This window comes from Periplaneta americana, chromosome 3 (assembly GCF_040183065.1).
Source record: "Periplaneta americana isolate PAMFEO1 chromosome 3, P.americana_PAMFEO1_priV1, whole genome shotgun sequence".
Classification (NCBI taxonomy): domain Eukaryota; kingdom Metazoa; phylum Arthropoda; class Insecta; order Blattodea; family Blattidae; genus Periplaneta; species Periplaneta americana.
Genome location: NC_091119.1, coordinates 7,706,091 through 7,723,531, shown reverse-complemented (window position 1 = coordinate 7,723,531; position 17,441 = coordinate 7,706,091). Strand labels below are relative to the sequence as shown.

At 36.1% G+C, this 17,441-nt stretch overlaps 2 protein-coding genes across 7 annotated transcripts in view; one reads left to right on the top strand and one right to left on the bottom strand.

Annotated features, from left to right (window-relative positions):
- kappaB-Ras (NFKB inhibitor interacting Ras like 1) overlaps nucleotides 1-4,260 on the bottom strand; it is a 95,918-nt gene extending 91,658 nt beyond the window's left edge. For 3 of the 4 annotated variants that reach the window (XR_011331190.1, XM_069819967.1, XM_069819968.1), the window contains exon 1: nucleotides 4,051-4,260. Coding sequence is in view for 3 of the 4 variants with exons in the window: in XM_069819967.1 (XP_069676068.1) it covers nucleotides 4,051-4,093 (43 nt within the window). In the remaining variant the exon portion in view is untranslated. The remainder of the gene's footprint in view (nucleotides 1-4,050) is intronic. The other variant, XM_069819966.1, reaches the window with a different exon arrangement.
- The window catches only part of LOC138695774 (centrosomal protein of 104 kDa), a 181,544-nt gene that overhangs the window by 48,942 nt on the left and 115,161 nt on the right, over nucleotides 1-17,441 (top strand). The gene's annotated exons all lie outside the window — the stretch shown is intronic.

The window sequence follows — 17,441 nt, the reverse complement described above, 5'->3', positions numbered from 1 at the left end:
TCTCACAGAAATAGAAGTCCTTTTATGTTAACGGCATGGTTTTGTAACAACGCGTGGCAGCGAGTCATGACGTAGGTTATCACCAAGATAAGAAGTAACAGCCATTTCAATAAAGTTACACACACGTAATGAGATTTGCGGTGTATGTATGTATGTATGTATGTATGTATGTATGTATGTATGTATGTATGTATGTATATATGTATGTATGTAGGGTAGAGTACCATAAATCGCACCGCTTCCTAAATGGCACCACTGCTAGTTTAAAACAAATTACTGTAGTAGTGTGGCATCTAGTGGTATTGTTACAATCTACCTTATGAACTTCCACCATGTCACTTGATTTCTGCCACTTCTTTGTGTCAGCAGCGTGGTGATACTTACTTACTTACTTACTGGCTTTTAAGGAACCCGTAGGTTCATTGCCGCCCTCACATAAGCCCGCCATTGGTCCCTATCCTGAGCAAGATTAATCCAGTCTCTACCATCACATCCTTCCTCCCTCAAATCCATTTTAATATTATCTTCCCATCTACGTCTAGGCCTCCCCAAAGGTCTTTTTCCCTCCGGCCTCCCAACTAACACTCTATATGCATTTCTGGATTCTCCCATACGTGCTACATGTCCTGCCCATCTCAAACGTCTGGATTTTATGTTCCTAATTATGTCAGGTGAAGTATACAATGCGTGCAGCTCTACGTTGTGTAACTTTCTCCATTCTCCTGTAACTTCATCCCTCTTAGCCCCAAATATTTTCCTAAGAACCTTATTCTCAAAGACCCTTAATCTCTGTTCCTCTCTCAAAGCGAGAGTCCAAGTTTCACAACCATACAGAACAACCGGTAATATAACTGTTTTATAAATTCTAACTTTCAGACTTTTTGACAGAAGACTAGATGACAAAAGCTTCTCAACCGAATAATAACAGGCATTTCCCATATTTATTCTGCGTTTAATTTCCTCCCGAGTGTCATTTAGATTTGTTACTGTTGCTCCAAGATATTTGAATTTGTCCACCTCTTCGAAGGATAAATCTCCAATTTTTATAGTTCCATTTCGTACAATATTCTGATCACGAGACATAATCATATACTTAGTCTTTTCGGGATTTACTTCCAACCCTATCGCTCTACTTGCTTCAACAAGAATTTCCGAGTTTTCCCTAATTGTTTGTGGATTTTCTCTTAACATATTTACGTCATCCGCATAGACAAGAAGCTGATGGTGGTGATAGAGTATTTAATATAATCGCTCAGGTGGATGTATATTTAGCTAACATTTTGTAACTAAATAACGGATTTGTATGCAAAGGAATCCATAATCTTAAGATGTTATTGGTTAAAAGAAATATTAAAGAACATTTAACTTAGTACGATTTTCGAACATGTGTGATTATAGACTAGAATGAAGGAAATAACAACTTTTGACGTAGTTTCTTAATTCGCACCACTTTGTGGGTGCCTAATTCGCACCGGTGCGATATGAGCAACTGTAGCAATTCTAGCCGTAGAAAAGAAGGCCAAAAAATTTTAACTGAACGAGGAATGCATCAGGTGGGTGCAATATCGAGTGGTGAAAAGGGCGTTAATACAACAAGTGTGTGTTGTACAAGCGCACCAGATATTTTGTGCCACCTATGAAAATTTTTAAACGTCAAACAGCGCATCCTACACTATCAGCTGGTGTTCTTCCAGGATCGTTATTTGTTTGCTCTGATTCAGGTTATGTCAACAGTGAACTATCTGTCGGATAGTCAAACATTTTATTTGCCACTCAAACCTGCCATGGAAAAAAGTGCTGCTTCTGTATGTCCACCTATACGAACCATTCCAAAAATTTAGAAGCTAGATTATCTCGGGAAAATGATGTGCTCCTATTTCAGCTTCCTCGTCATAATACTCAGAGGCCCAGCCTTTAGATGTTTCTATCTTCAAACCATTTCAGACAGCTAAATCATGAAGCAGTTCCTAGGCGGCTTCAAGATAATCGTGGAGAAAAGGTGACGCAGTTTACAGTTCGAACTGCCTGGTGAAGCACATGGCAAATGTATAACAATAAAAAACGCATTCAGGAAGTTTAAATGTTAGGTAATTTATGCTCTATTTTTTCAATTTCATTTGAAGGTTCGTTACTCTCTTTCATTAATTTCAATAAACTTGTAATGTGCATTTATTACATTATTCATATTAAGTACTGTTCAATATGTTCAATATTAAAAGCTTTCCTTCATCCTGTTCCCTGCAGATAAAGGGATGCGATTTAAGAAACCGCAGGTGCTGTTTAGGAAACTAGTTGCCTAAATGGCACCACTGACATGTGTTTCGAAAATGTCATTCTAATTAAAAAATATTAAATCAAATTCAAGGATTCTTTTTTACATGAAAGGCAAATGTTCTGGGAATGTATTTCTGTAAAGGAATGCATAAAATCAAAATTGTATTGTTCAATAAAAATTATAAATGCTAAAGTGGTGCGATATACGCAACCTTACCCTATGTATGTATGTATGTATGTATGTATGTATGTATGTATGTATGTATGTATGTATGTATGTATGTATGTATGTATGTATGTATGTATGTATGTATGTATGTACATTGCATATATGTATGTACATTGTATGTATGTATTTACATTGTATGTATGTATGTATGTATGTATATATGTATGTATGTATGTATTGCTACACAGTTTGTATTTCATTGTTTAATTAATAGTTCATAGTATTTTACTGTTTAATTCATAAATAACTCCTGTATACACGTAACTTAACCGAGCAGACCGGGTTCAAATCTTGGTTGGGACAAAGTTACCTGACTGAGGTTTTTCCGCGGTTTTCCCTTAATCCACTAACAAGCAAACATTCTCACGGGGGCAGATAAAGTTATTTTTTTCTTCCACCAAGTTAATAATGTCAAAACAGGTGCTTGTACAAATTTTGGCCACTCGAGCGCAATTACGAGAGTCGCAAAAAAATAAGTTTTTCCGGGGCCGTTTACAGAAAGAAAACACAATTTCATTGGAAAAATTTATTGGAACAGATACAACTGTTCAGCTATTTTTCAACATATTCCCCACTGGAATTGAGACATTTGTCATACATAGGATCAACAGAGAAGTGTAGATGGCTGCCACACACTACTTCCTATCCCAGGTGGCAGATTTCTACGATACAGGGATACAAAAGTTGACCCCACGGTATGACAAATGTCTCAGTTCCGGTGGGGAATATGTTGAAAAATAGCTCAACAATTGCTGTATCTGTTCCAATAAATCTTTCCATGAGATTGTGTTTTCTTTCTATAAACGGCCAAAGGGAAACTTATTTTTACGGCCCTCGTAATTGCGCTCGAGTGGCCAAAATTTGTATAAGAACTTGTTTTGACATTATTAATATGCTGGTAACTTTCGGCGCTGGACCCTGGACTCATTTCGCTGCCATTATTACCTTCATTTCTTTCAGACGCTAGATAACCATAGCAGTTGATAAATCGTTATGAAATAAAATTAATAATAATAGGTTCTACTGTATTTGGTTGTGCATAAATATCCACAGCTCTTTTTATAAGAAATCTCATTGTTGCTTCAGAACGAAAGACGCTTAAAATGCTGATCGGAAATAAGTAAACCAATCCAAGCGTATAAACGAGATCTGTGGCTGAAACTGGTCTAAAATGACAAAATCGAAACTGGAGGGGGGGGGACCAATGGCGTTAGACGTGCATGTATGTATATTGCCTGAAGTTATGGATATGACAAGCACAGAAATATGTGGGTTGAATACTGATGGAGTGTTACAACACTGGGGTTGAGAAGACTGTTGAGCTTGGCGACGTGTCACAGAAAAGAAACTGGCTACATGTAGGTATTTATCAGAAGGCTTATCACACAACTGTTACTTGCAGAGTTTCCACATTATCGATTTTATGAAAAACGCTTCTTTCCATCTGGAAATTCATTCATCATAAACCTCTACACAACACCGATGAATGTATAGTATCTCATCTTGCATTTAGACTTTATTTTACATCTAAATATCACTGTATTTACCTGAAAGAGGTCTGTAATCCAATCTTGTGATGGAGGACTTCATACTTCACTTCAATTTTCTTCAAAAACAGGAGATTAATTTTCTTTCTTGAAGTTTCTCGCCGTGCACGTGTTATTGGATTCTTAAAAAGAAAGCATTAGCATATTTCTTTTAATGTGGCGTGCGAAACAGTTGAGTGTTGCTTGCGTGCCAAGAACTCGCCGTCATTAACCTCGCGGGAAAAAGCCGCAGTATTAACATAACAGCTGATAAGACAGCGGATGTCCGAGGGCCAGCTGCGTGCCTGGTTGGCAAGGGAAACGAGCGCTACTTTTGAATAATCTCAGAAACAACCTGTCGCTGTAAATTTGAATCAATATCCATCCCCTTGTGCAGATTCGGATCCTCGATCATATTCCACGTATTTGGAACCTGTATGGTCCACAACAACAAAGTTCAGTGGCGGCTCTTTACAAGAGAAGGGCTACATCAGTAATGGTTTATGATTTCTTCATTTTATGTGCCTCTCAAATTACAGATTGTAAAGATGTTATAAAAAACTGATATGGCGGTAATGGAACAGAAGTTATCCGTTGAATTACATTTGTAGGAGAACCGAAATATGACTTCCATGGCAAAATGTATCCCATTTACGAAACATTTCACATCTGTCGAGAATCGAATCTCGACTGTTTTTATTGTTATTCAACGACACTATGCCAACTGAGAGGAAGCGCTCGGTAGCGTCGCGATTAGCAAACCCGGAAGGTCGCAGTTTCTATTCCCGATAACATCATGGATTTTCGCGACCCTGAGAAGTCGTGTGAAGATCAGAGGGGGTCACGACGTGGTTTACAAAATAAAAGAAAAAAACGCGTGATGGAAAAACTTAGAGGAAGCTCTAACGTCTTCAGGTTTCTTGGAACATTTTTCTAAATGAATCCCGCAAACGGTAATGTTATTCGGATAATGTCTCCCCTTTTGGTTCCAAATAGCTAGTTTTCATTTATTAAATCACAGCTTCATATATCCCACTGTACGCTTTGAAACTGCAGTTGAACAACCTGTAGCAGTACATGAAGGAAATAAGATCATCTATGAGCCTACAACTGAATACTTTAGGAATTCTTATCATTTACGAGTACAAAGACAGGTTGAAGCCTTTGGACTATTGTTTGGAGCAAGGGGAACAATTCCAAAATTCTCAGTTGAATGTTTTACGTCTCTTGGAATTCCTTAATTTTTTTTCAAAATTATTGCTGTAGACGTAATGAAATATTCTGTTCAGATTTTATGTAATCACCTGTACACATAAATTATTTTATATTGTATCTTATTATTAAACATTATTTAATAAACGTACCTTCCCAAGGGTAGATTATTATTATTATTATTATTATTATTATTATTATTATTATTATTATTATTATTATTATTATTATTATTATTATGGACATTACGACAAAGTGAAGAGAAGCGACTGAAAGCAATTGAAATTTGTATATAGAAAAGAATGGAACGTGTGAAATGGACAGACAGAATAAGAAATGAAGCTGTGTTGGAAAGAGTGGGTGAAGAAAGAATGATGTTGAAATTGATCAGGAAGAGAAAAAGGAATTGGTTGGGTCACTGGCTAAAAGAAACTGCCTACTGAAGGATGCACTAGAAGGAGTAGTGAACGAGAGAAGAGTTCGGGGCAGAAGATATCAGATGATAGACAACATTAAGATAATATATGGATCATATGAGGAGAATAAGAGGAAGATAGAAAATATGAAAAATTGAAGAATGCTGGGTTTGCAGTGAAAGACTTGCCCTTGGGCAGAACACTACGAATGATGAATATGGTATTTTGCGAGATGAGGAAGAGGATTTTCCTTGTGATTACCTGACATTTTTCTCATAGTCTGGGAAAACACCAACCAGGTAATCAGCCCAAGCGAGAATCGAATGCAGTCGTATTGAACGATCAAATAAACGTTTGGTGAGTAATTGGATCTTTTGACAGAAGTGATACATCGTTCCTGAAAGGGGCGAATCTTTGAGTACAGGAACACCGTGTAAAAGAATCGATTTAAGTTAGGGAGAAAGGAATTCAAACTAATAATATCCCATTCTATAAAGTAAATTAAATCATTTAAGATAAAATAAGTTAAATTGTTCAGAAGAGTTGTGGATTAGATCAAATAGCTTACTACTACAATAGTGGAAAGTGACGATAAAAATTGGCGACATACGCCACGACTGCCACCTAGCGGTTCGATAAGAAAACTAACAGCAGCGTCCATGGCAGTTGATATGTTTTGGTAAAAAGGATGTTTTTCTCTTTTTATTTATTATGTCCTGTAATTTAAGGAAATGGCTGAAGAGGTGTTATTTGTGCCATATACGGCTGTTTTAATTACCAGATTCAAATGAACGAAAATAATTGTCAGGTTTTCCCAAAACAAGGAATTGTAAGGACCATATAATGAGGTTATGATTGATTTGAGTATTGTAGCTAATGATCAGAGGAAGAGATAAACTCTCTTATCCATTAAGGCTATTGTTGACATTCAGTATAACATGACCTGTGTGAGTTGCACTGAATTTTACAAATTTATGTGCAGTGAAAAAGAATCAATGTATCTTGACCAAGTAAAGTGAAAAGTGGAAATGAATTTTCCTGAGATGTCAGAAATATTTGAAAATGATTTTCACAAATTTTTGTGAGAAAGTCTTCATGGACTTAGAAATAAGATAACTAATTGCTTTCTAAAACACAATGTAAATGTGAAACTTCTTAGTAATGTTTGTATGAGATTTCTGGTACACAAGTATTTCAGTGTCCTTAAAAACGCATATGTGAAAAAGAAAGTAAAGAATTCATTTGTGACTTTCAAATGCTACAAAAATATATAATTAAAGAAGGTAGCACACAGTTAATATATTAAACAAATCGTTTCTTTCAAATGACTAGCTAATCATTATTTATTTTTCTAGTAATTTTCCTTCCTCCCATTTCCTTATTAAAATTCAGATTTTATTTCATAATTCATATAGATGACAAGGGTAAAACAAAAAGAAAGAGCTTTCAATTTATTTAGTTATTACATTTCTTAAATATCAAACTAAAATGTTTCTCTCTTAAGTTTAAATACGCCTATGTACCTATTTGTTCTCATAGCGAGTCGCTGGGTGGCATTGGCGACGCTGTCGCTAACTACATGCGTATTATTAATCATTATTTTCCACTCTTGTAGTAGTAAACTATTTGATTATTTTATTATTAAATTCTAAATTATAGACATCAGCTCAAAAATTTGAGTGACCACAAGGGTCGTGAATACAATAATCATGTACAATATAATGTGATGTGATACATTAAAGAAAAAAGAAAGTTAATTGTTGAAGGCAAATATAAGTGGATTAATTGAAATAGAGATGATGATGATGATGATGATGATGATGATGATGTAATATTTGAAGAGAGTCCTTGATAATATTTATAAGAATGGACATTACATAATCAAAAGAATGTGAAGTTCCTTAAGATAATTCCATGTGAATTTTGTAATCGAACCTCTACTGCCAAACAGCAAACCAATGACAGACCATTTTTTAAGAGGGACGTTGTACTTTTGAGAAAGATACGGCAGACAAGGTTCATATATAGACTTCTTCTCAATATCAACTTCGGTGGCCTGATTTAGGTTTCTTTCGAAACGGATAGTAGGGTCAAGAACAAGAGTCCGTTTTAAGCGTCTGTTAATAGCAATAATGTCTGCCCGTCTAAAAGAACCATCTGATGATACACAATGTACTTCCTCATGAATCTCCCAATTTAAAGTTTTTAACGATGTCGCCAAAGCATGTCGTACACGATGATGTCTAGCATTGATCAGCAGCTCGCCTTTGGGGCATTGTCCAAGCACGTGTCCAAGTGTTTCAAGCTCGCTACAGTCTGGATGACGGCAGCGGGTTGTGCTTAGAGTTCTGCCCGGTATTGCTTGACATTTTTAAAGCATTGGTCCATTCTGAGGAATATAGGCCCTTTCGATTGCTTACCCATGAGTTAGCCTTGGGGAGATTACTATAGTCGCGACGCTGTTATTCCCGGCGTGACTCCTCCTCTTTTCTTACGTCTTAGGAAGTGAAGGCTCTATAAAGTCTAGGTAGGTAGTATCGTTCGCCATTTTTGTTCTTTCGTTGCCGAACTATCAGACGAGGGATCTATTTGCCACACCGTTAAACATTATCATGTCGTAGCTCCTATGATAATAAATCAAACGCACTGTAATTCAGAAAATAATTGAGCGGCAAATAACGTCCTCGTGTGCTTTCTGCGAACAACAACGAAAGAGCCAAAATGGCGGGGAATTAAATTAACTATTTATCGAGCCTTAGGAAATGCATAAGCGAATCACAAGACGCACACGTTTAAATGTAGCCGACCGACAACGTGATTGGCTGCCGGAAATTAGAGCGACGGGACTATATAAACAATAACCCCTTTACCACGCAAGGTATGGTTTGTCCAAGTTTGGAATGCGTCATTTCTTAAGTGTTTACGAATTTTACGACCTGACCAGTTGATAGCATCAATAGTTTTGATATTCAATTTTGACTTTCTCCATTCCTAGAAATGAATAATATAATAGGTCAGTCTAGCAAATTTAGCTGTTTGTAGCGAATCCAACTAGTAAAAACCTCTTCCAATCCCAATTTTGTTTACTTGAAGACGAAGACAGAAACATTGTGATTCCATTTTTTCATTACCAACAATGGAAACACGTCCAATCTACACCTTTTAAAGCAAGCGAGAGAATAGCCTACTCTATTAAATAGAAAGTAGAACCGTTAAAAGCACTACAACTTATCTCTGCAGCATGATGGATTAATACTATTCATCTGCTATGTGCTGTTTCTTTTGTTACAATGTAGTCTCAGTGAACAAAACTGTTTTTCCACAAGCCGATGTCTACGTGATAAATCGGACATCATTCTTCACATGTGTGGCGGTGCCTCCGTCGCTAGACACGTTGACGACACCTCTAATTCAATATGAAGAGATATGAAATACCGATCTCCAGTCAGTAGGCAGGGCTTCAGACCGACATCAATCTTTCACATCTTTCCCACAGCCTCGTCACTACCAAGACGCCACTTCTGAGAATCCTGCCGATGGCCAATGCTTCAAAAGAATAAGGCGACAGGGACGTGACAGAAATGTAGGTCAGCGGGATTAGACGTCCGTCGATAAGGACTTAAATCCTGTGAGATATTGACTTGTGGTCAGAGACGGAACTGAAATCAACATCTTCGCGACATCTTTACTATATCTTTATTAAACTTCCGGGCAATATTTTCAACAAAACATAATCATCATCATCATCATCATCATCATCATCATCATCATCATCATCATCAACGTCATGGATTAGGCCATTTAGGCCTGTTCCGGCAATGTCTCAGCAGGGTGTCCATCTCTTCCAGGGTCTTCCCACCTCACGCTTGCCTCTAGGATTGTAATTTAAGGCTAACTTAGGCAATCTGCTGTCATCCATTCTGAATAGATGTTCTGTCCATTTATGTTTATAATCATGGATTTTTTTCTTCCATACTTTGTAGCTGCAAATTTTTTCTTATTTCTACATTCTGTATTCACAAAACATAATAATGCAGTAAATATTCATAGTCCCATCATAGTTTTTAGTAATACTGTCATCAGTTTATAGTAATTTATAATAAGTTTATGGTAACTTAGAATTAAATTATCTTAACTTTGTCATCAGTTTATGGAAAGTTCACCACCAGTAACTCTACAGGCAGTTTATGGTAATGTTATATTCAATTTATTACTACTTCATCGTTAGTATAATCATAGTAGTTATAAAGTAAATTTATAGCAATTCCACTATCATTTTATAGTACATCATCATAACTTTATTACCAGCTTATTATACAGGGTGATTCACGAGGATTTACCGTCCCTTACGGAGTTTATTTTCCGAAGACATTCTGAGTAAAAAATGTCATATAAACATTTGTCCTAATCTCAATATTTTCAAAGTTACACTAATTTGAATTTGTTTGTAATATACCATTATTCTTGAGTTTTAAGAGTAAAACAATATTTATTATAGATAAAGAATGAACTATTCAGGAGTATCATTTCTTTAATTAACTAATATTCTGTGTTGTGAATTCCATAGTTGCTACGTAAAGAATTTTTTTTTTTTTCAATTTTTAACTACAAAATTACATTTTCTTACGCATTGATCACAATTGTTACAAATTATGGCACTCTTGTAAATTTTTTAAGACCATACATTACTATACATAATTAAACTGTAAAGAATCAAGTTCCTAAAGTCGTATGATTGTAACAATTTTTGTGATGTGCGTAAGAATGATGTCATTTTAGTTAAAAATTGAAAAACAAAATCTGTACAAAGCAATTAACAACACAGTTTTAGCTTCAGAATACTATAACAATAGGAGTTTTGTCGGGATCCATCTGTGCTTATCTATTTAACAAATATTGGTAGTTTACAATATTTGTCACATTTATTTATTTAGATTTTTAACGTTTTCGGCTTGAGTCTATGTATATAGACATGAAACTTTTCTAAAGATGGCTTACTCAAGCAGAAAACGTTAAAAAACTAAATAAATAAATGTGACAAATATTGTAAACTACTAATATTTGTTAAATAGATAAGCACAGACGGATCCTGACAAAACTCCTATTGTTATTGTATCAACTTATCGCCCCTCACCATGCCTTTCAAATTCAGAACACTAGCCAATTAAACGAATGACTCTTCTGAATAGTTCATTTTTTATTTGTAATATTTTTTTACTCTTAAAACTAAAGAAAAAAGTATTTTAGTAATAACTTCAAATTATTTTAACTGTGAAAATATTGAGATTAAGACAAATGTTTATATGACATTTTTTGCTCAGAATGTCTTCGGAAATAAGCTCCGTAAGTGACGGTAAATCCTCGTGAATCACTCTGTATAATTATCGTTCATGGTAACTCTTCAGTCAGTACACGTTACTTTTAACATGTATGGTCTAATTTCTTCTATTTGTGTTGGTCGAATATAAAGGACTTGTTGGAACGGAAATTCCGATTTCGGTTACCATGGAAACGCCTACGCCAATCAGATAAACTGAACAATGCGAACGAGTTCATTCCTATACACAAAGAGACTCCGCATATGGATATAAGCTACTTGGAAGAGTTTGAATCCAATGAGCCGAAAGTTACCCAGCAATTCTGCTTCAATTGGTTGAGGAAAACCCCCGGAAGAAACCTCAACCAGGCACCTTGTTTGAACCAAGATTTGAACCCGGACTCGCTCGTTTCATGGTCACGCATGCTAAAAATTACTCCATAGCGGTGAACATTTCCACCTATACGTTGGGGTATCATGCGCTAATAGACTAACCACACTATATTTCTGTACTGGTCAGATGTTCGTTCACCTCTTCTGAAGGTGAGTGGATGTGAGGTAAACAGTTGGTTGCTATATGGGGTCAATAAGGTCAAAGGATTTTTACTATTTTTTTTTTTATTTGGTAACATTCCATATTAAATCATATCACTGACATTGTAAGCTTCCTCGTTATTGGCATTGTTAAGGTCATATACAGTACAAGTATATATATAATTTATTTCAAGAAATAGTCTGCCCAGGCATCCTGGGTTGCCAAAAACACAGAATAACACACATATAAGAATAGTAATGATTACAGTAAGATAGATGAGCCACATTTAAATGTGAACTAGGAGCTTAAGTTTAAGAAATAATAAATTTGTACATATATTTGTAACAATCACACAATAACGGATAGATAAGGGGGGGGGGGATTATGATATTCCGTATAAATGATTTTTCAGAATCGCCACAGACCCTTTAATGCTAGAAGTAATTATTTTTGGAATGATGTCATGGATTCCAAATGTTTTGATAGTGTTTACAGTTGATCGTGGGATGGTGCCCTTCGCTCCGATCATTAAACCATGTACTTCCCAGGTGCCTTCCATCTGATATTTTTCTCGAAAATACGGAATAGTAGGCTCATAAATTTGTTCTTTTTCTTTGTTGACCTCGGATGGTTGGGTCTGGCTCATCTCAAATCTAACAGTTGGGTCCAGTATAAAGCCTTTACTATTAGTCTTGTCTAGAGCCACGATGTCCGCTCTTCTAATTCCGCCGCCTTCAGACGCAACGCAGTGCACCTCTTCATGGACCTCGAAGGATTTGTTTCTAAGGGCTTGTGCTATTAGTTTTCGGATGTTATGATGGCGTGAATTTCTCAGGAGTTCTCCATGCTGACAGGATCCTAGGACGTGTGCTAAGGTTTCAATCTCGTTGCAGTATCTGCAACGGAAACCGTCCAAGGATCTCCCATGAAGACTTCTCACTGGTGCTACGTTAGCATTCATCTTAATTGCGTCCCGCCATTCAGAGGAAGATAGACCCTCCTTAGAAAAAATCCATTTATTTCCGGGAGTATATTCTTGAAATAAAATAACACCTTTTCCTTTATGTGGAAGCGCACACCATTTGTCGTACTCTTGTTTCCTAAGATTTTGTCGTAGTTTATGGACATTGATGTTACTTATATCCAGATCTTCAGGTGGAATTTTTAACTTCCTGGAACATACTTTCTTTTCTGCTGCTATGTTCCTTGTAGAAACGACAAGAGGATTCGAGGTTCTTAATAATGTGTTGCAAATATTGAGATGCTGTAAATATGCTTCCCATTGAGCTTTGAAAAGGCTGAGACCCTTATATTTACGTTCGGTGTACAACATCGCGTCGGGCGTGTCTCCTGGCAAACATAAAATTTCCTTCACCGAACTTTTAATTAACTTATCCACATCTTCGAGAAACCGGTCAGAAAGCTGGTGAAGGGGAGCATTTTGAAGAGGATAAACAAGTATAGGCCAAATATACATATTTAAAACATTGAGTTTTTGTTCTGGTTTCAGAAGATAAGTAGATGTTAAAGCTTGGATCTTATTATTTAAATTATTGATTACTTTGGCAATGTCAAACTTAATTTCATCAGAAAAATTAATCCCAAGGTATTTGATTCCTTCATCTCCATCAATACTATTAACAATTGATCCTCCAAGATTCAATGTCGTACTACTTAATTTTCCTTTCTCGATAACGATGGTTTGAGTTTTATATATATATATATATATATATATATATATATATATATAATGTCAATAATTAAATAATTTGACTTTATTTACAAATTGTATAGTTTATGTAGATCCTATAATTAATTTTGCAGAATTTAACATAAAATAATTATGTGTAATATTTTTATATTTACGATATATATACCTACATACCTTCGGTGCTGGACCCCGGACTCACTTCACCGGCATTATCACCTTCATTTCATTCACACGCTAAATAGCGTGAGATGTTGATACAGCGTCGTAAAATAACCCAATAAAATAAAAAATATATACCTACACGTAGTATATATTTTCTCGCTATGATGATGATGATGATGATGATGATGATAATAATAATAATAATAATAATAATAATAATTTACTATGGCGAAAAAATTTTGGAAACAAAATAATGTCATAGTTAATCACAAAATGTCCTGAAATAAACATAATCGTAAATAAGGAAGAAAATTAAGTATTTAGAATGGGAAACACATCTATACACTAACATTCAAAGATACATTACCCCTACTAATCGATAGTGATCGATAATTTGTTCGTGTAAGTATGACTTCTTTAGTTATTACTTCTGTGAATAGATGACGAAGTGTCGCCAATAGTATATAACATAATAATAATAATAATAATAATAATAATAATAATAATAATAATCCGTGGCGCTACAGCCCGTGAAGGGCCTAGACCGACCAGCCGGCTGCTGGCCTCACGCTCACATGCCGAAGCAGAGGTGAACGATCATCCAACCAGAATAGAGGTATCGTGTGGTTAGCACGATGATCCCCCCAGCCGTTATAGCTGACATTCGCAACCGGATTTCGCTATCTATCGTAGCTCCCCAAGTGCATCACGATGCTGGGTGGGCACCGGTCCCATACACTGGCAGAAATTTCATGAGAAAATTTCTTCCCCCATGAGGACTCGAACCAGCGCGCATTCCGTAACGCGAGTCCTAGGCAGGATGCCTTAGACCGCGACGCCACGGCGCGGGACACATAACATTATACAATTCAAAATTTCATCCCACTCTAATGATTGTAAAAGGACTAGGTTTAACGGGAAACCGCTGATATTGTCAATTATGATAATAATTTATACTTAATCTACATCATCACTATTTCAAAGTTTGTCGATTAGTTATATCTTTGGTTCGTAGTTATAAAGTTCGCTTACACGATAAGAAAATTGTAGGTCAGACATCTTTGAACGCCAATGTACGTACGGAATAACAAATTCTATTTTTTCTCGAGTGGTATTGTCGAATTATGGAATCGACTGTAAGCAGGAGTAATTGCGTCACGTTGTCGAGATTGTAAGTTTTGTTTACTTCCTGTATCACAGAATCTGCGCGCTAATTCGGATGTTGCAACCGGTTTTTTTTAGTGCTGTCGCTTCCTTAAAGGACGAGGAACGCAAGGAAAATACGATAACGCTTCGATTCGATTCTCGATCATCCATAACCTCGTCACGCTTGTCTTGTTATTGGCAGCATTATTCACTTTGACTGAAGCTTAAAAGCTTCTAGCAACAAGCTTCCAATTTTACTTTGTTACGATGCGTCTTTGTGAACGCACTTTGAGTGGTCTAATTTAATGGAGTAGTTCGTAGCTTTCACTCCAAAGTTTCGTTGAAGTTTAAAGGCTCATTCACAATGAAAATTAAACATAACGTAAGCGTTAACTTAAGAATATAAACGTTACGGTAAAATCAAGAAGTCATACCATCATTCACGATGGGAACATAAACATAACAGCAAACATACTTGGTAACCATGGAAACATAACAACGACGCCATTTCCTCATATTCTGTCGTATACTTCAGCGCTCCACGATTGTGTTCTGTTTGCAAATCACGTAAGCATAAGCATGAAAGTTTGGAGTTTGCAAACTTTCATGTTAACGTCTTACGATAATGTTTATATCAATGCTTATGTGAATCATTGTGAATGATCCCATTTGGTAGCCTGGGCGCAAACTTCTGTGTTTATGTTACGGTTATGTTTAGTTTTCATTGTGCGTGGCGTCTTGTAGCAAAGCAATTTTAACTCCTACTGAAAGATAAATTTATTAAATGTACTGTGAGTACAATCAATCTTCTATTCGGCAATGATGAATTGTTTCTTTTGAAATACACCCACCAAGTACATCTATTCATTTACTCTTCAAGGATATCAGATAGATCAAACCCGTATTACAGACTGCTACCGTATTACGGAAATAACTGAAAATATTTTCTGAGTAATGAAGGGCAATAAAATAGAAAAAAATTCTTTAGGATATTGGTATGTTGGGATTGCGGATTTTCGCCATAAGCTTTTCGCTACAGACTGATTTGTCACAGTTTGTTACAGAGGTTTCCTGTCATGCAAGTACGATACATCAAATTCATTACAAGAATAGCCATTCAGTAATACATATACATTCGCCATCTAGTTCACAACAATAGAACCAGTCTCAACAATAGTACACAGGCCTTCGGATTTCAATCAAAAGATTAAGTCGTGTTATGACCAGAGATGTTAAAGCGAGTATAAATAACAACGAGAAAAAAAATAGCCATATTTTCGCCGTTAATGGTTCTTGTATATCTGTGAACAATAATTTCCAGCTCGTCCAGAGTTCTGTTCAGGAGGTAGTGGTATATATTGTCACCTAGTCTCACATTATATTTCTTTGAACGGATTTCCTTTTATGGAGTTTAATTTCTATCCATTCAAGATCCTTCAGCGACGGTAGTAAACATTGTGAGATATAAACTCTGCAGATGGGCTCGTTGATGGTAAACACTCTCTTTACTGTACTTTTTCCCAATCAGGAGAACTATTATAATTCTCTGATTACTTATCATGTGGAGTAACAGACGAAGGTGCTGAAGGGGTGAATGAGGAAGGAGTAATCATCTCTCACATGACTATGCAAACTCTCTTACGATGAGGAAAAATAAGTCAATACAACGTGGATAAAAGTCTACGACTTCCATAGATTTGCTCATGCTCTAGGTGAAGTAGGTACTGATGTAGACAGTTCAAATGAAAGTCGACCGATGTTCAACAGAATATCAGCCGGAGTTCGCTTAAGAGATAGTGGCAACAATGGTTATAGACGTTCAATTGGTAGGTGTGGTTTGCATACCCGTCCGAATAGATGAGAAAAGAGAAGTGAATGGTGCAAGATTGAAGCGTCCAAATGTGAACAGCGTCCTGTAATTCGTTTTTTTTTTTACTACAGAAGAGCATATACCTGCTAAATCCATCGTAGAGACATGTCTAGGGAAATCAGCTGTAAAAGATTTGTGTGCGCGGCTTCATTTCGGCCGAATATCTCTACAGGACAATCCACGACCAGGGAAAGCCTTCAAAACTCTCACGCCAAATCTAATGCAACATGTTTATAGTCTTGTCAGAGAGAATAGTAGAACAACTATAAGCAATGTTAGTTAATTACTAAATATCAGGAGCCACCGGCGTGACTCGGTCGGTTAAGGCGCTTGCTTACCGGTCTGAAGCTGCGTTCGGGCGCGGGTTCGATCCCCGCTTGGGCTGATTACCTGGTTAGGTTCTTTCCTAGGTTTTCCCCAACCGTAATGTAAATGCAAGGTAATCTATGGCGAATCCTCAGCCTCATCTCTCCAAATATCATCTCGCTATCACCAATCTCATCGACGCTAAATAATCTAGTAGTTGATACAGCGTCATTAAATAACCAACTAAAATAAAAATTACAAACAAAATAAATAAATATCAGGGAAGAATCTATAAAATTCTACACAAAAGCCTGCAGCAATGCACACTTTTAACTGCTTAGTAGAATCTGTTATGTTCTACAGAATAAAATAATACGATTTTCAATTTAAAGACTATGAATGGAGATGCGCCAATAACATTTAATCATTTACAAAACTGTAACATCACGTTTAACATTTGAAAATAAAAGTTGACTTTGCAATAGTTTCACTTACCGCACGTGTTCTTTATTTTATTATAACAGCATTGCACTCTCTTTTGTTTGCATAGCAACTAGATAAGCTATTCGTTAATTACTATGTATGTTAATGATATAAGTACAATATACTAGTCACATTGTTAAAAAAATTCTTATCATGGCTTTCTTTCTACACGGGAAGGAAGTAAAGCTGGAAGGATCGTGTCTTATATTTAAACACGTAAAATAAGGCACTCCAGTCAAATTCGTTAATTCATT